Below are 22507 nucleotides of genomic sequence, written 5' to 3'. Positions count from 1 at the left end.
TATTCATAGATAAATAATCGTAATCATATACTTGTCTTTTTATTTAAAATTTGGTAAATATTTTTAAAAACGTTTATGATAGGTTCATAAAACATGAGGATGTAAGTGAGTATTTTATTTTTAAATTATTTTATACGGTATTCTATAAGATAAGATAATGTCACGTTAACTATAAAACATATCTATTGAAATTTGTCTAGTTAACTAAAAATAAAACGGTTCATGCCAATTTGAAAAAATAAAAGTAAAGTTGGCAAAGGTTAAATTTGTGATTAACATCGTATGAGGACATCCAAAGTTTCTAAGATCGGACTGATGGTTCAAACCACTGGTTTATGATCCAATCAATATTTCAGTTCATTTGAATAAATTTTAAAAACATTTTTAAAAAATGATTCAACCGTCAGTTTAACTGATTCACAAGTCAACCAATCCAACCTCTTATTCTAGATTAATATCCTGATTGATTTTCGTTCCAACTAGAATGATTCTAAAAAGAGTGAGGACAACCTAATCAAAATTTCAAATTGACACATTTTGACAGAAAATACTTACCATTTTAATGACTAGATTATTGCTTGGATGAAAATACTCAATAGGCATCTTACTCGAGATCAATTAACCTCTATTGAAATTAATGTTCATACTTGTTGATATTTATGTTCTAGAATCATTGAAACTAGAAAGCATATCTTGTTGGAATGTGATTTTCCTAGGAAATTTTGGGAATTGGTATTACAACTTTGCAATATCAATAAAACCGTGGAATCTTGAGATTAGGAATTGGCTTGGGCTCTCTCCAAATTCGAGGACAAGTATCTTATTGTTGTTGAGCTTAAGTTGGCTTAGAATAAATTCACTCTATATAGTGCGAGAGAAAGATACTTTGGCAAGCCTTACTTTGTTAATGACGATCAATTAAATAATACGAGGCAAATCAATCGAACATATGTTAATATTTAATGTCAAAAATATCTTCTTCTTTTTTAATCTTTTAGCTTGATTTAGAGTGTTCATCGCTTTAAGTGTGGTTTGGGTTTAAGTCACGATGTATGCAGCTGAGGCATCCTAACAGACCAGTAGACTTGAACCTTATTCCTACATGACCCGATCAATTCGATCAGGCACTCGCCATCTATTCTCATTCTTCAACTCATTGACAACACGGAAAATCCATTATTCAACTCTTTGACAACATGAAAAAACCAAAAGCTCTGCCATCCCTCTCTATCTATCAATGGGATGGAAGGGCAGAGGCCTTTGGTATCTCCTCTAGTCAAGAATTGGGGCTCATAATCACTAGCCAATATATTTTTCCTTTTCTCGTACGCTTTTCTTCGTTTATGGTTCAATATTCAGGTGTCCTAGGCGTTGAGGAATGACACCAATCCATCCCGAACTTGGTGGTTAAACTCTACTGCGGTGACAATATTGTAGGAGAGGTCCTGTGGCAAAATAGCTCAACGCCAGGATGATAAAAAGCTTAACACCTCTCATTCTTATTACGGTTAGTTACATTGTTGGTAGGACTTTGCTCTTCTCTTTTAATTCACTAAACAATTATAATTTTTTTGACTTTATTTTGATGAAATTAAAAAAATAAAATATTTAATATTAGAAATTAATTATATATATGTATGTGATTATTGTTCTAATTTCTCTTATGAGTTAAAAAACTTAAACCAAATGAGTTTCAAAGTGGGAAAAGGAAAATAAAATATAAACAAATGGCTATAAATTATTTCTCTCGGTGTGCTAAAATGAATATCTCAGCTATAAACCTGGCAATGCCACCAACCAGTCTATCAGTCAAATCCCGCCACGTGGCGGTAATTGGAGCTGGTGCCGCCGGTCTCGTGGCGGCGAGAGAGCTCCGACGAGAGGGTCACTCGGTGGTCGTATTCGAACGCGGCCACGAAGTCGGCGGCACTTGGGTCTACACCCCTCAAGTCGAACCCGACCCTTTGGGACTAGACCCAGACCGACCCATCATTCATTCTAGCCTCTATAGCTCTCTTCGAACCAACCTCCCGAGAGAAGTCATGGGGTACATCGATTTCCCCTTCGTGACCCGACCCGGCGAGAATAGGGATCCGAGGAGGTACCCTGGTCATAGGGAAGTCTTGTTGTATTTGAAGGATTTTGCAAGAGAATTTGGGGTTGAAGAAATGGTGAGATTCGAGACTGATGTGATTAAAGTTGGAATTTTGGGGGATGGGAAATGGAAAGTAAGGTCCAAAAAGTCCAGTTTTAACGATAATAATGAGATTATTAGTAAAAGTAACGCTGAATTTGATGATGAGATCTATGATGCTGTTGTTGTCTGTAATGGACATTACACTGAGCCTCGTATTGCTGATATTCCAGGTAAAGAAGGAATCTTTTTTGACCCCTTTTTAAAGTAGAATACGTCAATGAGTTGATGGGAATTTGATAGTGAATGTATGTGTTTTTGTTGTGATTAAGATACTTAGGCGAACAGATGAAATTTAGATTCATTTGAAGTGTAGCTAGAGGATCATTATGTCGGTTTCGGTTTACCATTCATTTCATCATATGATAATTTGACAAGAAAATGGATTCTTGATTCACATTTATGAAAAATGAGTTGTTTATATTGTTTATATGCTTCTTTGTTTTCTTCCAGGCATTAATTTATGGCCAGGAAAGCAAATGCATAGCCATAATTACCGCATTCCGGAGCCTTTTAGAGATCAAGTAGGTATCGGATTTTTTACTTTTCTTTATCTTAAATTGTAACTATACTGCATTGCAGTGAGGGATTTCCGATTTCCTAGGATTTGCTAGTCTCTATCGAGGGACCGGGACCGGTTCTAGCCCTCTGTTTCTCTTGACAAACTCTGATCTTTGGCTTTGACAGGTTGTAATTGTAATAGGGAGTTCCGCAAGTGCAGTTGACATATGTAGGGACATAGCTCCGTTTGCCAAAGAAGTACATGTTGCATCTAGATCAGTGGCGGATGAAACATATACGAAACAGCCTGGTTACAATAATTTGTGGTTTCATTCCATGGTACGTATATATATGTTTAATGGGATGATGATTGGATTTGAAATGTTAATATTTGGCAATGATGCAGATAGATCATGCACATGAAGATGGTGCGGTGGTTTTCCGAAATGGGAAAACAGTGCTTGCTGATCTCATTATGCACTGCACTGGGTAATCTTCATTTCTTTTTTTTCGGTCCAGGACACTGAAATAGTGTAGGAAAGGCATTCTAACTTTTTGTTGCTTCTTCCAAAAGGTACAAGTATCACTTCCCTTTCCTTGACACAAAAGGCATTGTGACTGTGGACGATAATTGTCTTGGACCACTATACAAGCACGTCTTTCCCCCAGCCTTAGCCCCATACCTTTCATTTATTGGGATACCATGGAAGGTGTGTTTCTATTCCTTTTATCATCTAAGAATTTCCATTGTACTTAATCATTCTCATAATCACATTTTCACCAGATTGTTCCTTTCCCCTTATTTGAGTTTCAAAGCAAATGGATAGCCAGTATTTTGTCCGGTCGTATTACACTTCCATCACAAAAGGAAATGATGGAAGATATTCTAGCATTTTACTCGACACTCGAAGTCTCTAGCATACCAAAACGGTATACTCATTGCATTGGTCAATCTCAGGTACCGTTTTATCTCGTTATTGAGCTTATTCCATACTGTGAATCTGTCGTGCTATTTCTGTTTTTTTTTCATATATATGTTTTTTGCAGTTTGAGTACAATAATTGGCTTGCTACACAATGTGGTTGCCAAGGTGTTGAAAAATGGAGAGAAGCAATGTATTCTATGGCTTCGGTGAATCGGAGTCTTCGACCAGAGATGTACCGTGATGAATGGGATGATCACCACCTGGTTTCAGAAGCTTATGAGGATTTCATGAAGTACCCTTCAGCATCAAACCTTTAGAGACAAAAAATTGAAAAATAAAAATCAATTTACAATGGTGAAGAATGTCAGTCACCCTGTTGTATACAACCCGGGTCTGTACCGTGGCAGGGTACTATTCTACCACTAGACCACTGGTGCTTGTGTGATGAAAGTCTCGATATACATAAATCTATCACAAGAGTTATTAAACGAAGAGAATTGAAGGAGAATCAACTATATGAATTTTATTGAATATAGATCTTCCACTATCATCTATACATCAATTGCAACTATTCTTGTATTAGTGCTTTGAATTTTTTTTTTTGTTTCAAGTTAAGTTTTGACTACATTGGGTTTGAATTTTTTTATCTAAGTACTTGAATTTGTCAATTGTTTGCACATTGGGGTTTGAATTTTTTTTGTCCAAGTTAACCCTAAAGTTCAGGTCTTAATGTGGGAATAATTGTTAAGGTCAGGCCCAATATGAGAATAATTGTCAATTTAAAGGACTAATTTGGACAAAAAATTTAAAGCCCCAATGTTAGAACAATTATCAAATGGATGGATTAACTTGGACCAGAAAAAAGTTTAGGACTCAATGTAGGAATTGTTATCCTAGATAAAACAAGTAAAGCTCTGGTAAGCCGAATTTATAAAAAATAAATGCTACTAGCAAACCTTGATTACCAGCAACCACTAACAACCAAATTGATATTAGTTAGTACTTTCTTTCTTCTACTGGTGCTGCACAACCAACCTCTTCAACAGATAGTCCTTTAAGCTTGTAGCCAATGGCTTGTGGCTCGGTTAAGATGTCACCCACTTTGCGATAATGCCGTAAATTTGCTGGCAAACACCTTATTTAGTGCTATTGCACCAACAGATTCAACATTTGAGCACCAAACACAGATATTGCAGCAACGAAAACAAAAAGAACTTCAAGGACCCAGACTTTGCACTTAATGTGCGAAACAGATGGAAATAAACTTCACCAATAGGAATTGCATGAACTTTCAGATCATTCAATGACTATGAATGAACAGCCAAAAGTATTTTTGTCCCCAATAGGAAGTTAGGAGCGCCAGTTTGTAAGAGTCAAACCTGGGGAATTCACAATGGAGCTCTTTTTTTGGTTATCTTTACATGTTACATATGATTAAGGGAGGATCAAAAACTAAAGAGAAAGTGTGGGTTTTTTTCTCCCCCCTAATAAAATGGGCTGGCATTGGTGACATGTAGGCACATAGGGAACAGCGGGGACGGTGGTGGTAAGCGATCTCAGGTGAGAAGGTCACTTCGGGGTATTCATTTGAAAGGCAAGACTAGTACATTCAGGTATAAGGTTCACACAATTTCCCTTGAAGCCAACAGCTTGATGAATGTTTGATGACAATGGCGTTGGACCTCTATACAGCATGTTGTCCCATCAGCCATAGCTCCCTTGTCTTTCACTTGTTGGGGTTTACCCACTCAGGTTTTATCACTACAGGAGATGGAAAAAGAATTGGCTTGCACCAGCCGGGAATCGAACCCGGGTCTGTACCGTGGCAGGGTACTATTCTACCACTAGACCACTGGTGCCTCTTTGTTAGCAGTACATGTATACTATTTATTTAGTTAGTTTCTTTAAAACCTTGAAATCGGAGGAAATCACATGCTTAAACAAGTTCGAACTCATGTTACAATAACAACAATGTCAACTGAGCTGAAATTAAATTGATATATTAATTAAATCTAAGCCTTCCCAAGTAAGATAAATAATGTAAATAGATGAAATGTCATTGTCTTTCTTTTGTTCTACTTTGTCTCAGTTTTTCACATCTTTAACCATGTGCACAAAAATATCATTGTCCATTACCATTTCCTATGGTGGTATTGTCCCTTCTTTCCTTTTCCTTTTTGTTTTCTTTCATCAGTATCGTCCTTCTCATTTGCAATGTAGTTCAACACATTAAAAATATTGACCAAGGCGGGGTCGGGGAATCTATTATTGAGTACTTGAGTTTGACATTTTTTTTAAATATGGCATTTGTGTTCTTTTCATCTAACGTGGTATTTGTATTTGGCACTTGAAAATAACCAGGTTAACTTTTTAAGATTGATTTGATGAAAATCTATAATTAACTAATAATATTAGCAATTAACTTTCATGAAATCAACCCTAAGACTCGAATTAAGCAATAAAAAGTTAACATTGTTATATCTGATAAAATTACAGTTTGACCCGTCAAAAAAGGTAACATTTTGATTTAATCTTAAAAACTATAAAGATGTAAGGTACTATACTGGTGAAATTATATTTTTAGTCCTTATAAAAATATATAACGTACTTTCAAAAATTAACTTTGCCTGTCTTTGAGTAGTAAAATGTATAACTTTTGTCAAACTTGAGTACTAAATGATATATTAACCTAACAAAAAATTCAAGTGGCAATTTGCAAACAAACAACTAAAACCTTCCAAATTGTTTCCAGTTTAGTCATGTGTTCATGCATCGGAAAATATAAGGTAACAAAAAGCCCAAAATGGAAAATTTTATAGCTTAGTTTATGCTGGCTTTGCAATTTCCATGATGTTACTCTCAAGTGCATGAACTTATCTTCCAACCAAACCTCATTTTTAATGTCTTTACTCTTATTTGGCATTTTGCTATTTCCCCCTTTAATTTGCCTTACAGGCACCCTATGAAAAAAATTTTAAATTTAGATGAGAACATGGATGTCACCTAAAATTCAAATGCCACCATGTGCCATGGTCAACATTTCAAAAAGGCAGATGATAGTACCATTGTTAGCTTATTCATTACAAAACCCAGAATCTTAAAATTAAAAAGAAAATACCCCTCTTTGCTAATGGAGTGACAAACCTCAAAACTTTGCTTAGCCTTCCATTTACTATTTGGCCATTGATCACTATGGATTAATTAAAGCAAGCATCCCTTTGGATGGTTGAATTTCATGAAAGCACAAACCATGAAAAAAAAGAGCCATGGTATCTAAATTGACTTCAAGTCATCTTTAGATGTGAAATGCCATACAAGTTCGACATAATTATTATGTCCAAAACTTTTTTATTCACTCTAATCGTTGGAATCTACATAAATAAGGACGAAATAATCAAATTATAATAAAATTATAGGTGATTGTCTAAATTTTAATAATACTAAACCCTACAAAATTGGGGGAGAGCCAAAACATCCCCCATAGGTCATTATCATTATCTTCCTAAAAGCACACACGACAACATAAATATATATATTTGTTTATAACATTCAATTCAAAGGTGATCTGTGAGGCACACCTTTCCTGCGGCTATTACTTTCAGCTTGTGGCATTAAAATGGAGCTTCTTTTGTTGGCCTTGCAGTTCATTGCATTGCCATCACCACCACCACCATTGCCAAAGTCATAAGCCATTTGAGGATCCTCTTGGAGATCTAAGAAGCTGAAATCAGTCCTGGTTTTGTATAAAAATGGAAGCAATTCATTGCTTGGGGGTTCAAGTTTTTTCCCACCAGGCTTGGAACTCTCTATATGATTGATCTGCATGCATGTGAGACAAGGAAATTAAGTGACATGAACATGTTTTACTAGTGATTGGCTTAGAAGAAATGATGAACGAATGAACTAACCTTACAAGAGATGGAACAATACAGAAATGGGTCTTGTAAGCTACGGTCACATTTTATACAGAAATTACCAGAGCCTCTAAATGGTCTTGACATTGGCCTTTCATTCAAAAACACTACTTTGGCACTGTTTGTTGTGTAAGGCTGTAGAGTTGAAAAATGTTCATAAAATTAAGCCTAAAAAAAAGGGTTCTTTTTTACTGTTAATTCAACCGAAGTTACTTACTTGAACAAGGGAACAATTGATAAACTTTTGAGCATCACTCAACCTTATAACATCTTGATAAACATATCTTCTTATCTGTAAAAAGGGTAAAAAAAAAAATCAAGCATTTGATGTGCAAAAAATGGGGAATTTATGGTACATATATAGATTAATGAACCTGTAAACGACGATGAGGACGATGAAGAGGCAAGCAATGAGGACATATAGTAATACAACAAGTCAAGCAAAAAATGTTCTTTTCATTTTTCTTAGCAGATTCATGAAGTAAACAAGGATCAAAGAATTTTTCACCAAGCAGAATTCCAAGCCAATGAGGAACTGATCTTGGACCAACCTGTAAAACGAAACCAACTCTACAAAAATTAAACAAAACCCAAAGATTCCATGACATAAAAAAATTCCAGAAATTTAAGGTATAAGGGAATTTCACCATGCTGTTGTGTGTGTGAAGAAGCAGGTGAGAGTGTCAGCAACGTTATAAAGAATAAAGGGGTCTTTTTTAAAAAAAATGAAAATGGTCATTGATGATGAATGAAAATGGCATTGAAAGAGAGAGAGAGAGGGAGGGGGTAAAAATGAAGAAAAAGAGAGAGATTTATGAAGAAAAGGGGGAAACGGCGCCTCCTTGACACTGCCAGCAACAGTCGGAGCAGGCAGCCACTGAATGGCAGTGTTGTTGCCAAATGGGGAAGATGGGGCCATAGGGTCCTCATTTAAAGCAGAGATGGAAAGGGGGTACACTAGTAGTTAGTTGTTATATATATATATTTAATATCTATTGCAAATCTTTTTGTAGTTTTAGACTAAAAACCTATCAAAATTTCAATCTCCCCCTATAGTCATGTTGGATCCAGTTAAATCTAAGTTGAATTGGGTCGGACTTAAACCTAATGTAAAGTTCTTCGATGATGTTTACTTCACGTAAAAGATATGAATTTGCTAACAACTTTTTAATTTAGTGATAAAAGTATTATGTTTTGAGGCATAAGAGTTTGGATTCAATCTTTGCTAACTTCATATTTTGGACCCAATTATAAAAAAAAATTAATACCTTACTTAAAAGGCATCGAACTACTTACCATTTGACCCTAGATAGGAGTAGGTCTAAGCCCATTTCTTCGTACTGTGCAGTATCTTTTTTGAGTACATTTATAATTGATTCACATACGCATCGATTTGAACTCGAAACCTTACTTATAAGGCATCAAACTACTTGCCATTCGACCCCATAAGATGAGTACATCTAAGCCCATTTCTTAATACTATGCACTAATTTTTTTAGTACATTTATAATTAACTCGCACACATTTATTTGAATCTGAGACCATAAAAGGCATCAAACTACTTGTTATTTGACCTCTAAAGATGAGTGGGTCTAAGCCCATTTCTTCATACTTAGCACTAACTGTTTTTTTGTTATATTTATAATTAACTCACACGCATCGAGTTGAACTAGGTCGGATTTGAAATAGGATATAAAGCTTTTCAATATTGTCTTCTTCATGTACAAGATTTGAACCCGAGATTTATTTAAAAGACATTAAACTACTTACTATATAACCTCGGAGATGAGCACATCTAAACTCATTTCTTCACACTGTGCACTAATTGTTTTTTGATACATTTGCAATTGATCACATACTTTTAATGTGAATCAATCATTGTCGACTTTACTCACTTTCGAATACTAATATATATATTTTTTATACAATATTAAGGGTAGGAAATTGGGTAACACGGTTTAAATTGTATTAAATAAGTGTCCGGCAAGAATTTTAACCACCGTTCCATTCAAATCAAGAATCTACATTTTAGAAATAAAAGAAAGCATCAAGGCCTTAAGTTCTTCCACTGCAAACTTTCTAGGTTTTGAGAAATTTCACATTAACAATTTTTTTAATGGTTTGGATTAAAGTATAATATTAACACTAGGAAGTGGCCTTGCATTTTTCATTTTATTCCTGAAATTTTATAAAATTACATATTAGTAATTGTATTTTAACCCCTAATAATTTATGATTCATTTCTAATCTCTTTAAAATAATTTTTTAACTTCGTCTCTAATAAAATCGGTGTATGATATAAACCTATAATAAAATTCGGACCTAGATACAAAAAAGACGAGAATAGAGAAGAGACGGAAATACAGAACTGCAGTTATTTGCGGTCGCTGAAAACCGGACCAAACTGGGGTAATGTTTGACCAATTGGCTCCCTAATGAAGAAGGGTTCATTTATTTCTTTGAAAATAACATCATAACTTAATTCACGGATTTCCTTTTGTTTTTTCTTTTCTTCTCCATAATTTTCTTTGAACATTTCTCTCCTACTCACCTTTCATCCATTCGATTTATGTGATAGTTTGTCATTCTCATTGAAAATGACTAATATTTTAATAATTATATATTAGTTCACTTATCGATAAATATTGTTGTACGTAAATGATTGAATTGTTGATTTTATTCATTTCTTATATATAAGTTGCCGAACCTTTTAAGTCAACAATTTAATGAAAATGTTTAACAATGTTATTCGATTGAAAGTTTAAAAGTGTAGATGTTAAATTTTTAATTTTTATAGTTTTAAGATAAAATTCAAAATTAAACCCTTTAATAAAATGTAATATATATTCTTTTTTTTTTTGAAAACTTAAATTATTTACTGAAAATTTAAAAATAAAAATCTATAAAAGCAATTCCCCTCAATCATTAAAGTTCCTTATTGTGTTTGGTTGCCTGGCATTTCTCACGGCGTTTACTTACCTTGTCCCTCTTCATGGGAACAACGTTTTCAAAACTACAACAATGATTAAATTGATGTGGTTGTCATTTTATCTAAAAATTATATTTAAAAATAAAAATCCAACTAATTATTCATTTTATTAATTTATAGATTAATTGATTTAATTATCTGAAACCATATATTAATTAATTTTTTACTCAACCGATTCAAATATCTGTTCTCAATTTGAGAGTTTAAATGAATTTTTGCTAACAATATTTCGTTGCTCTCTATGCAAGCAGAAATGCAGAAATTGAGATTTAATACATAAATTTAAAAATTGTTAAAATTAAAATTTTCGCTTTTCATTTTAAAATTATAATTTAATTATTGATATTATTAATATTTCTATCGATTATACTTACTGAAATCATAATAATTTGTTTTGTGAAACTGGTATTATCGTATATGCGTATTGATATCAAAGTTTGTAAGAAATTATTAAGAATATTAAAGATTGGACTGAGATTTTTAAATAAACATTTTTAATCATAATTGTTGGAATTGGATTGCACCGGTTGATCGGCTAGAGAAATTAATCGGTATATTAGTTCAAAAGAAAAGAATCAATTTTGAATAAGTTGCTTGGAAATGATTGAATTAACTTTATAATTTCTTAATAATTTATTTAATTTAAACGGAATCAACCATCAAATCAATAAAATAAGATTTAATCAGTTTAACTATTAACCCGACTTTTAAAATAATGTGTTTTATAAAAGGAAAGTATTAAGGAAATTTTAATAACATATTTTGTAAATGACAAAAGTCAAAACCTATTTATGTAAAATTCAAATCATTCCTGTCGTAGAGATGACATGACATTACACAACCCTTTTTTCAGTTTCAATTATGCTTTTAGTACTAATTTTGTTCTATTAACTGCTATTAAATCATGTTTATTTAGGCTTCACTTTCAGCTGGTGGAAGAAATCTGATGATTTTTATTTTATAAAATATTCTTTATAAATAAACTTTTTTAATATTTATATGATTAAAATATGTTTATAGTCCTTGTACTTTTGGAAATTGAGCCTTTACTTTTCTAATTTTAAATTTTTAATTTAGGTTTAACTATTTACGTCGTTAAATTTTTCTAGTTAAATTGGTCGTTGTGACATTTTGAAATTAAAACAAAATTCACTAACTAAAAAAAGATATTTCAGTTAACTTGAATTTATATATTGAGAGATTTGTGTAGGTTTTATACGAGAGCATAAAGAGCATTTTATTGTTCATAGAAGAACATATTGTTGATAGTGCATTTGAAGAGTAAACAAACTATGTTTACAATCTAAATTCTCAATGGGAAATTCGGAGGTAAGTATTCTAGTTTTTAAGTACGAAAGTAAGGTCCTTATACTTGGAGAGTGAGAAGACTTAATTCACTTATTATATTGTGAATTAAAATAGTGAAATTGCTCACCGAACTAAGCTCCACGGACGTAGGGAAACCAAACTGCATAAACAATTTTTGATGTTATTTATTTACTTTGTTTCACTTGTTTCTAGTAACGACAACCAAAGTGGCCATAGTAGTCAAGCATTTCCATTCGGACATTTTATTCTAAGCAAATAGCAATTGCTTGTTTCGACACAAGCAAATGAGGATAAAAGTCTCATACAACCATACATATAAAGGCCAACAAGGCTACAAATTTAGTTACACATAACGAGGAAAGGGGACAAGTAAAACCTAAAATTTTATTAAGAAGAAAATGAGACTTTATTTCTTGAATTAGGCCTCTTCGTCGAAAGTAGGAGCAAGAAGAGACTCAACACGTATGACACTCTCAGCCATCAAGATTAAATAGAATTTCGGTGCGATGAGTCTCTATGTAAATCCTTATCGTACTGGCAGTGGGAACATCTCTAATATCTATATTGTCATTGAAATATGCGATAGTGAAAATGTGATTGCTTAATTCTTGATTTGTTTATGACCATATTTTTATGTATAAATGAGTTTTTTACAAAAAAATAAAGAAAACTATCAAAATTGATTGTTTATATTATTATTTAGGAACGTTTAATTTATGTAATGTAGATTTATCTCTAATAATAAGATTACTGAAATATAAAATTACTTAACACACTATGTAGTTTGTTTACATCACCATTTTAAGAATTAATCCTAACCTTTATTAGTTTTAATTTTTAAAGCTGCATTGTGTTAGCAAGTGAATTAGAGGCCAAAATTTCCACCAAGACAAAACAAAGGCCTTAAATGCTAGTAACCTTAAAGATTTACCCAAAGTGGTAATTTTTATTATATTGGCTGCAAAAGCATATACATCTACAATGTTTTGATTTATTTCTATCTCAAAGCTCCCTAGATAGATAGATACATAGATGCATTCATGCATACAATGGAAAACAGAGGTAAACACCATCAAATTTCATTTTCATATGCATGACAAGGTGAGGAGTAGAATTAATCCACTTCCTCAATCTTGGGTCCTGCAGCAGAGCCACCAGACCCAGCCTCAGCACCACCCATGGGCACATCACCACCACCACCACCACCTTGGTACATCTTGGCAATGATGGGATTGCATAATCCTTCAAGTTCCTTCAATTTGTCTTCCAATTCATCGACCTCAGCCAATTGGTTCCTATCAAGCCATTCAATGGTCTCATCAATGGCTTTCTCCATCTTCCCTTTGTCTGATGGATCAAGTTTACCACCAACCTTATCATCTTTAATGGTGTTCCTCATATTATAAGCATAGTTCTCAAGTGCATTCTTAGCTTCCACCTTCTTCTTCACTTGTTCATCCTCTGCTTTATATCTCTCTGCCTCTTGTACCATTCTTTCAATCTCTTCTTTACTCAATCTTCCTTTATCATTAGTGATTGTGATCTTGTTCTTCACTCCTGCTGTCTTGTCTTCTGCAGACACATTCAAGATCCCATTTGCATCGATGTCAAAACATACATTGATCTGCGGGACACCTCTCGGTGCCGGTGGGATACCCGTGAGCTCAAACTTACCAAGCAAGTTATTGTCTTTGGTTCTTGCCCTTTCACCTTCATACACTTGAATCAAAACCCCTGGTTGATTATCAGAATAAGTAGAGAATATCTGTTCTTTTTTTGTCGGAATCGTTGTGTTTCTCGGAATCAACACAGTCATCACACCGCCGGCGGTTTCAATACCAAGACTAAGAGGTGTAACATCAAGAAGAAGCAAATCTTGAACCTTATCATCCCCTTCACCACTCAAAATAGCCGCTTGTACAGCAGCACCATAAGCGACTGCCTCGTCAGGATTTATGCTCTTACAAAGTTCCTTGCCATTGAAGAAATCTTGCAAGAGCTGCTGAACTTTGGGAATCCTTGTCGACCCACCGACAAGAACAACCTCGTTAACTTGACTCTTATCCAGCTTGGAATCTCGAAGACATTTCTCAACAGGTTCCATACATTTCCTAAACAAATCCATGTTCAATTCTTCAAACCTAGCCCTTGTAATGGTGGAATAGAAATCAATACCTTCAAATAACGAATCAATCTCAATGGTGGTTTGAGCAGTAGATGACAATGTCCTCTTCGCCCTCTCACAAGCAGTCCTCAGCCGTCTCAACGCCCTTGCATTACTACTAATATCCTTCTTGTGCTTCCTCTTGAACTCTTGTACGAAATGATTCACCAACCTGTTATCGAAATCCTCGCCGCCGAGATGAGTATCACCGGCGGTGGCTTTAACTTCAAAGATCCCTTCTTCAATCGTCAACAATGAGACATCAAAAGTACCCCCACCGAGATCAAAGATCAAAACGTTTTTTTCACCAGACCGGGAAGCTTTCTTGTCCAACCCATATGCAATAGCAGCAGCAGTTGGTTCATTGATAATCCTCAAAACATTGAGTCCAGAAATAGCACCAGCATCCTTTGTAGCTTGTCTTTGGGAATCATTGAAATAAGCAGGGACTGTAATAACAGCATTTTTCACACTTTGACCCAAGTAAGCCTCCGCAACCTCCTTCATCTTAATCAACACCATTGAAGAAATCTCTTCTGCAGCAAACTGTTTCTCTTCACCTTTGTAAGTTACCACAATCATTGGCTTATCACCAGGACCAGCAATGACCTTAAATGGCCAATGCTTCATATCGCTTTGCACCGAAGGGTCAGTGAACCGACGACCAATCAGACGTTTAGCGTCGAAAACAGTGTTTGAAGGGTTCATGGCGACTTGGTTCTTGGCCGCATCTCCAATGAGCCGCTCGGTGTCAGTAAAGGCTACGTAAGAAGGAGTGGTACGGTTGCCTTGATCGTTGGCTATTATCTCCACCCGATCGTTCTGCCACACCCCAACACAACTGTAAGTGGTCCCGAGATCAATCCCAATCGCCTTTCCTTCAGCTTTGGCAGCCATTATCGATAAACAAAGAGTAGGTTACAAGAAGAAACTAAACTGAAAGGATTTGAGAGTTTTTTTAATCAACTTTGGTTTGCCGAATTTTTCTGGTTGAAGAGCTAATGGGAATGAGGGTGGTATTTATACATTAAAAAATGGGAATAAGCAAGAAATTGGCAGAGAAATGTAGAAAGTAAAAGAGATTTGAAGAAGAAACGAAAGGGGGCAGGCCAGGTCATGGTGATGAGCAACCTGGAGAATTCTGGAATTAGAAGAACCCACCAAGACACTTGTTTAGTTCAAATTTAGGAAAATTACACCATTATAGTTAAATTTTATTTTAGTCACTTAACTAAAAAAAAAGTTATAATTTGGTCATTAAATTATTCAAAACTTTTCATTTAGGTCATTGGGCTGTTAAAATTAATACTATTTAGTTTTTTTATGTTCACATTGTCCGCACCAATCAAACGCTTTATTTTCCATTCTCTTCGACAATTTAGTTTTTTTTCATAAAACACCTTTAGACATCACGAATTTGCAATAAACATTTTGTCAAACTTTAAAATAAAATAAAAAACTTTAAAATAAAATTTATTTTAGAAGTTCATTTTCGATAAAAATACATGATATTTTATAAAAGATACATACAAATTATAAAAAATATATATTTATAAATTTTTCTTATTTTTAACATGACATTTATTTATTAAAATAATAATTTTATAAATAAAACAATTTAAGGTGAAAAAAAATCATAAAGAAGACTTAAAGCAGATTTAGCAAATTCATGAAAAATAATCCTTATGATTATCACTTGATGAATAAAAGTATCTTAAAAGATATTTTAGTTAAATTATAGGCTAAATTCAAAGTTACTCCTTGTACTATGCATAAATCGTAGATTTAGTTCATGTACTTAAATTTGGTTTTTTAGTTCTTTTACGTTTTAATATTTTAAAATTTCAGTTTTGACTTAATTGTAGTCGTTAAATTTTACTATTTTCAAAATTTCATGTGACAAACATAGTATCACATATGTAATGTCTTGTCACTTGCTTTTTCACATAATAATCGAAAAAAAAAGTCACTTTATTTTAGTTAAAGAATTTAATGCTACTGGGTGAAGTTATAAAATTAAAAAAATTAACCTAATATGGTACTAATAACACATATAAAATTTAAAAGAATTAACCTAAATCCACAACTACTACATAATACAAGATTAATAACAAAATTTAATTACTATCGAAATTTTAAAATTCAAGAATATAAATATTAAATTTCACCGTATTAATGGGCAAAGACAAAATCCCTAACTTATGTAGGGACAAAATTACCCATCAGTTAAAAAAATTGTCCACTTAATTTTTATATATTATAGAGTTAATTGCACCATATATCCTAAAATTATAATACTTATTTAAATTTATTTTAAATTTTAAAATATTCTAATTGCATCCTCAAACTATCGATGTTATTAATAAGGTCCTTCCATTACTAAAATCATTAATTTAACTATTAAATGAGACATCAAATCTTATATGGCATAGTTTAAAATGAATATTGTAAAAGCTTTATTGCTCGCTCACTCTTTTTTCGGTTTTATTTTAGTTTTTAGTTTTACTTTTAAAAGTTATACGGTAACATTTTACTTATTTAAAAAATCATTTTAAATTGTCTTAAATTAATAGCTTTAATAATTAAAGAACTTGATTGATATACGATTGATAGTTTAAGGATGTGATTAAAATATTTTAAAATTTTGAAGTTTGATAGGCTTATCTTATACTCATTTGTAGCGATTTAAACAGACTTCTCGTGGTAGTGTCCATCACAACTCCTTATTATCAGGTTGATGTTCTTATCCTTACCTTATTTCCTTCTCCACTTTGTTTTTTCTTTTATTGTTACCTCCTTCATTAATAGCTCACAATACACACTGAAACATTGAATACTCCTAAAAATCTTTTATACATATCATTTTGATTTGATTCGATATATACATGCATATGCGTTGTTCTTCTGAGTTCATAATGCCCGTTTACAAAAGGGATGATGTCTTAGTGCAACCATATTCACTGATATAATCTTGCATGATATTTATTCATGATACAAATGATTCTGCAGGCCTGCAATACCGAGGACAACAGTTTATTAAAGCTTCGACTTGTGCATGGCGATGGCAACGGCGGCAGGTATGTAGAATTTGTGACGCTGTATTGCTTTATCTGCGGATTTTATGTCGCTGCAGACATCTCAGTGCTCCCGCTCAAACCAGTGATCTATCGGGTTCTAATAGTTCGGAATTGGAATTTGCTTCAAGAAAGTCTTCTTATCTCTATATACATATGAATGGTCATGAAGCTTTTCGTTTTGCGACGCCATGCGTGCCACAATCAATCGAGTCCACCTTGAAAAAGGCTGGTCTCACTGCATCCATCAGGTATTTCTTTCAGATACCCAGAGATAGTATGACTTCCATTTCTAAATATAGTAATCCGAGCACCACATCCATTCCCTTCGGCATTGGACAATGCTGTTCGAAGCGGAAAGGTGAAGCCCAGCCATACGATCGTGACCCCAAGTTTCGGTGCAGGTCTAACTTAGGCTTCTGCTGTTACTAGATGGGGATGGAACAGATGCCTTGCAGCTAAATTAACCTTCTAAAAATGAAGAAAAATCATATACTTTGTACCAACAAGTTCACCATGCTCACAAAAACTGAAACCTTTTATAACCATAATTAATGTAAGAAAAAAAATCACCAGTGGTATGAATACAGACATGAAATAGACATTAAACTAAGGATTGTTACTGTTCTGACAAGTCATTAAGCTTGTCTTTGATAGTTTGCAATGCTCCATCAATGGCAGTATCAAATGCATCTTTTTTAGTCCTCAATCCAAGTGAACTACCATGCCTCCTATACATAACTCTAGGGATTAATTCAATAACAGATTCTCTCATCTTCCTTACTTCACTCCTTGGAATCCCCATTAACACATCTAAAATCTTCAACCCTTTGAAAACCACTTCTTCTTTAGGTATAAACACAGAGAATTCCGGGTATTTCTCCTCCGGTAAATGCCACCGGTACTGTGATCTCGCCGACATTTCCTCGAAGAAAACCGGGATACACCCGGCAGTGACAGCATCAAAAGTCGACCTCCTAGTTGGTGTATCCCCTGGTGGTTGTAAACAAAAGGTTGCTTGTAACATAGGTCTCATATACCTAATAGGATCATGTTCACATATCCCATTAGAACAATCCACTATATGACATATCTGTGAGTAACCAGTGTTGTCTTTGGTCATACTAGTGTTGGCATTTTCACATTCGGTCCTTATACTCCGCCTGATATTCGGGCTAGCACCAATCCCACCACCGCCAGCAAACAACATCAAAGAAACCCGTCTTGACCGTCTAACTCGTTGTATCCACGCCTCGAAACAAGCTAAATTCGGAGGATGAAATGAGGTCGGATAAGGCACAGCATGTTCTTGCCATGGCCAAGCTCTTCCTTCAGGTACTAAAACAGTAACATTATAAAATTCAGGCAATTCAAGAAATGAAGTACCCCAGATAGGTGGATCATTATCCAATGGTTGACAAAAATCCCAAGCTGGTCTAGACATAACCAAGAAATGATCATGTCCCATATGTCTGTTCCAAATTCCAGGTTCATCTGATTGTAAGAAATCAAACAATCCGATCCCATGTTGGAAACTAGAATTCACATCAGGACCATATAAATACTTCAATGAATCAATAGCACCATAATAAGGAAGAAACACGGCATTAGCAACATTAGGATCATTTGTAAGACAAGGATATTCAAGGATTCGTCTATGGAAGATAAGTTCAAGTAATAAAGGGTCAGTTCTATACCAACTACGAGATTTGGTATGGGTTTTTTGTCCTAAACCATGATTAGCTAAGTAAGGACAAAAATCATCAAAAATTGGGTATTCAGAACAGTTTGTAAGAAGATCAAGATTGAACCTTGATGGGAGGTTTCTGATGTAGATCCAACGGTTGTTACAATCTTCTGTTGTTGTTGGGTTGGTTGTTGTTGATGATGATGATTCAGTGTTTGAGATTTGTTGGGAAGAAGCTAAATTTATGAGTAATAAAAGGATGAAATGGGTTAAGTAAGCCATTGAAGAACAAGATGGAGAAAAGATTGAAACTTTAAAGTCTAAAGAACATATTTTTATGTAAAAAATTTCAGTTTTTTTTAGTGGGAAAGAAGAGAGCTTCAAATCCAAATCTGGAAAAAGAAGAAAAATGAAGGATTAAAGAACAGTTAGTAAGTAGAAGAAAGTGGTTGTTTTTTTTTTAACGTTTAATTAATTTATCAACTTTTTGGGGGGATATGAACTACAAGTGTAAGTAGAAACAGGGTTTGGAGGGTTTCTTTCTTTTGACCCACCATTGTCGGTGGAAAGAACAAATGCCTGCATCGGCTTTTCACTCTCTCCAAGCAATACGCGTCGATTTTTTTTGGTAAAAATACCATAGAGGCCCTTATACTAAGTGTTAGATTGCATTTTACCTTCTCTATTCAAAAAATAGCAAATTAACATTGTATATTAGATCAAAGAACAAACATTTTTTATTAAAAATTTTATACATTTCTACTGTTAAAACTTAAAAACTGACATAATTGACAGAACAATCAAACAATGACACATGGCATATCACGTGTAGCTTATGTGATGTATAAGGACCAGCTTATGGCATATCACGTGTAGCTTATGTGATGTATAAGGACCAGCTTTTAATGGGGATAAAATTTTTAATAGAATCACTAATTTACTTTTTGATTTAAGATATAGAGCCTAATTTGGTTATTTTCTAGTAGAGGGGTAAAATGTCGTCTAACTTCTAGTACAAGTACCTCTACGACACTTTTATCATTTTTTGCTTTTTTTTTCTTTATTAGATTTTTTTAACCTTTAAAGATCTTGGATCCTAAAGGAATCAATGACAGGATCTTAATCTGTTAAATCAGATTCCAATTTGGGCTAAATTATGAAGCCCAGAAATCTTTTGACAAAAGCCCTTTAATATTAAGGTTTAATTGTAATTTTAATCTTTTAAATTAAAATTCAATCACTCCTTCATAAAAAATTATAAAAGTTAAAATTGTGAATTTAGTTGAAATGCTAAATTTAAAATAATAGAGATTATGATGTATTGGGTTGGAATTTTGGTATTTATTTTTTAAAAATTTTATATAATTAACTCATTCAAAACTTTAAATAATTATCTATTTATTAAGCCCTTAATTGAGTTGGTGCTTCGGCATCAACAGGAACAAAACTAGCAAATTTTGTTAGGGGGACCAAAATTAAATTGTAATTTTTACGATAACAAAAATGCAATTTCACCATTTTCATAGTTTATATCTTTATAATTTTTAAATGATTAAATCAAATTTTTATATTTTTAGAGGGGTCAAAGTACAATTTTATATTTACTAATTTAAAATTTTAAAAAGCTTAAATAATTTTTTTTTCATTTTAAGGTGGGCCGGGGCTTCTGCCAGCCCCCCTAGTTTCGCCTTGAGCATTAACTCGTTTAGATAATGATTAAAATATCATCACTTTATAACATCACTCTATTTTATTATTTCAACCAAAACTTCTTTTATATTTTATATCAATTTTTCATAAATATATTTTACATAATTTTGTTTTTGAATCCGAGTTTATTATAATCTAGTTTTATCACAAGGTTTAAATTGATAAATGATTAAAACGATGATTGAAATTGATTGTAAAACAAGCTTATAATTATAAATATTAAATCCCATATTTCAATATAGTCAATAGACTATCAATATGTATTGGTTGCAGTTACTCTCAAAAGAAAATGCAAGTTTAAACTTTAAAGATAACATCAATAGGAGAAACAATTATAAACCTCGAACATAGACAGTTAAACATACATGAAAAATATAAAGAAGGCATAATGACACATTAATCCTCAATATTTATATCTTTTGTCAATTTAACCATTATTTCCTTTTGAGCTAAATTTAGCCATTAACTTTTTAAAAGAGTTTAAATTAACTATTCAAACAGGAATATTATTGACTAAAACATAATTTTTTTAAACATGTTGTCATGACAATTTATGCGGCATTCTACTTGTACTTTATTCGATATGATACTATTTATTTTATATGTCATGTAATCAAATAATTTAAATTTTATAAAAATATCTAAAAAATACATGCGAATTGTCATGTTTACAATTTTAATATTACCGTTAAAAAATAATAAATAAACTCTTTTTAAAAGATTGAGAATCAAATTTAACTAAAAAATTAAATTGACAAAAAAACAATAAGGACTAAAATTATCATTATAACTATAAAAATACAGTCTGCTGTAATCGTTGTCGAAATTGTAAACTTAATGGAAGCTAATATAAACCTTCTTTAATCCTTCGAAATTTACAAACAGTATCTAAAAATGATTGAATCGGATACTACACCCTAAAACTATGTGAAATTGATTCAAGTAAAGACAGCCATTGAAGCAAATAAAACCTTGAAAAATGGTGGTGTACTAAGTACTAACCTCAAAATTTCCAGGTTCCCCAGAATAATATATATTATGAAAACCAAATTCTCAAAATCCCCAGTGAGTTCCTCCTCCATTGATATCCATCATCATCATCATCTTACATCTTCGAAATTCACCAACCAATGCCGTATCTTTAAACCCAACAAGAAATTGGGCTAACCCTTCAAGAAACAACGCACCTTGATAAACATTGGCTGCATTCACAATCTCAATTATCACACTCCTTCTTAATCTATTAGCCCCCATTAACACATCCAACATTTCCTCCATTTCTGCCTTTACAGCTTCTCTTGTCCCTTTCTTTTTGAACCCTTCGTTTGAATCCCATTTCTCTGCAACTTTCCGAATAAAAGCTGCTTGGACTTTCCTTACTCTTGAAATCAATGGGGGAACCATTAGTCTTAACCCACATTCGATTTGTTCGATCCGTAGGATTAGTTTCTCTGGTGGGTTAATCCAAGCTGTTAAAACTTGATATGGTTTATCGAGTGATTCTGGGTTTTGGGTTTTGTTGTTGTTTGCGGCGTCGATGAATGAACGGAGGAGGTTGGTGAAGAGATAAGGATGGAGGTCACCGAGGAAAAGGAATGGGGTTTCGAGTGAGTTACGCCAAGAAGGGAAAAGAATTTGAGAAACGTCGACGGCGGCGGCTTGGTCGAGGGAGTCGTAGTAAAAGAGGAAGTGTTGAAGGAGGAGGTCACGGCGGAAAGGGAGGAGGGAAGGAGAAGGAGATGAGAGGGATTGGTGGAGGAGAGGGAGGAGGGTGTTTTTGAGGGTGTTGAACCAGTTTTCGTAATAGTCTTTGAAAGGGAGTGAGGTGGGTTTCTTGCGGGACAAGAAAGAAAAGGGTCCCGGCATTGTTTGAAAGATGATGGTGGTGGTGACTACGGAAGGTGACGACGGTGGAGGAGACTCACGGTGGTGAGAGAGTGGTTTTCTTGGTGGCTGTTTCTTTCTTTCTTGGATTTTGTAGTACGAAGAAAGAAAGGAACAGAGCACGACAAAAGGGTGG

The 22507-nt window shown here is 33.6% G+C and overlaps 5 protein-coding genes and 1 non-coding gene across 6 annotated transcripts; 1 reads left to right on the top strand and 5 right to left on the bottom strand.

The window, feature by feature from the left end:
- Positions 1 to 1730: 1730 nt before the first annotated feature.
- LOC105789235 (flavin-containing monooxygenase FMO GS-OX-like 4) lies at positions 1731 to 4199 on the top strand. The gene is made up of 7 exons (XM_012616520.2): positions 1731 to 2367; positions 2648 to 2718; positions 2882 to 3034; positions 3102 to 3184; positions 3270 to 3405; positions 3480 to 3653; positions 3743 to 4199. Exons 1-7 carry the CDS (start codon positions 1761 to 1763, stop codon positions 3935 to 3937), a joined length of 1419 nt encoding a protein of 472 aa, XP_012471974.2. The 5' UTR covers positions 1731 to 1760; the 3' UTR covers positions 3938 to 4199.
- Positions 4200 to 5408: 1209 nt separating this feature from the next.
- On the bottom strand, positions 5409 to 5479 carry TRNAG-GCC (transfer RNA glycine (anticodon GCC)). Its single transcript has one exon. It is a non-coding gene; the product is annotated as a tRNA-Gly (tRNA).
- Positions 5480 to 7018: 1539 nt separating this feature from the next.
- Positions 7019 to 8455, bottom strand: LOC105789236 (protein RGF1 INDUCIBLE TRANSCRIPTION FACTOR 1). The gene is made up of 5 exons (XM_012616521.2): positions 8182 to 8455; positions 7909 to 8085; positions 7752 to 7826; positions 7529 to 7669; positions 7019 to 7439 (listed from the first exon to the last, which is right to left on the bottom strand). Exons 1-5 carry the CDS (start codon positions 8182 to 8184, stop codon positions 7170 to 7172), a joined length of 666 nt encoding a protein of 221 aa, XP_012471975.1. The 5' UTR covers positions 8185 to 8455; the 3' UTR covers positions 7019 to 7169.
- A 4333-nt stretch (positions 8456 to 12788) lies between these two features.
- LOC105789234 (heat shock 70 kDa protein) lies at positions 12789 to 15118 on the bottom strand. Its single transcript, XM_012616519.2, has one exon. The coding sequence runs from the start codon at positions 14911 to 14913 to the stop codon at positions 12967 to 12969; it is 1947 nt and encodes a 648-aa protein (XP_012471973.1). The 5' UTR covers positions 14914 to 15118; the 3' UTR covers positions 12789 to 12966.
- Positions 15119 to 17607: 2489 nt separating this feature from the next.
- On the bottom strand, positions 17608 to 19282 carry LOC105789233 (probable xyloglucan galactosyltransferase GT19). The gene has a single exon (XM_012616518.2). It carries the CDS (start codon positions 19057 to 19059, stop codon positions 17710 to 17712), a length of 1350 nt encoding a protein of 449 aa, XP_012471972.1. The 5' UTR covers positions 19060 to 19282; the 3' UTR covers positions 17608 to 17709.
- A 2022-nt stretch (positions 19283 to 21304) lies between these two features.
- Positions 21305 to 22507, bottom strand: LOC105789232 (protein INAPERTURATE POLLEN1). The gene has a single exon (XM_012616517.2). It carries the CDS (start codon positions 22351 to 22353, stop codon positions 21541 to 21543), a length of 813 nt encoding a protein of 270 aa, XP_012471971.1. The 5' UTR covers positions 22354 to 22507; the 3' UTR covers positions 21305 to 21540.

This window comes from Gossypium raimondii, chromosome 2 (genome assembly GCF_025698545.1).
Source record: "Gossypium raimondii isolate GPD5lz chromosome 2, ASM2569854v1, whole genome shotgun sequence".
In the NCBI taxonomy this organism is placed as follows: Eukaryota; Viridiplantae; Streptophyta; class Magnoliopsida; order Malvales; family Malvaceae; genus Gossypium; species Gossypium raimondii.
The sequence above is the reverse complement of the archived record's forward strand: the minus strand, read 5'-3'. Positions and strand labels throughout refer to the sequence as shown.

Bases quoted from the DNA above. Each gene is read 5' to 3' on its own strand.
- LOC105789235 (XM_012616520.2), top strand. From the start codon at position 1,761: ATGAATATCTCAGCTATAAACCTGGCAATGCCACCAACCAGTCTATCA. The intron at 2,719-2,881 runs GTAGGTATCGGA...TGGCTTTGACAG, and splicing joins CGGAGCCTTTTAGAGATCAA to GTTGTAATTGTAATAGGGAG. The intron at 3,406-3,479 runs GTGTGTTTCTAT...CATTTTCACCAG, and splicing joins TTATTGGGATACCATGGAAG to ATTGTTCCTTTCCCCTTATT.
- LOC105789236 (XM_012616521.2), bottom strand. The intron at 7,827-7,908 runs GTTCATTAATCT...CCCTTTTTACAG, and splicing joins GTCCTCATCGTCGTTTACAG to ATAAGAAGATATGTTTATCA. The intron at 7,670-7,751 runs GTAAGTAACTTC...TCAACTCTACAG, and splicing joins TCAATTGTTCCCTTGTTCAA to CCTTACACAACAAACAGTGC.
- LOC105789234 (XM_012616519.2), bottom strand. From the start codon at position 14,913: ATGGCTGCCAAAGCTGAAGGAAAGGCGATTGGGATTGATCTCGGGACC.
- LOC105789233 (XM_012616518.2), bottom strand. From the start codon at position 19,059: ATGGCTTACTTAACCCATTTCATCCTTTTATTACTCATAAATTTAGCT.
- LOC105789232 (XM_012616517.2), bottom strand. From the start codon at position 22,353: ATGCCGGGACCCTTTTCTTTCTTGTCCCGCAAGAAACCCACCTCACTC.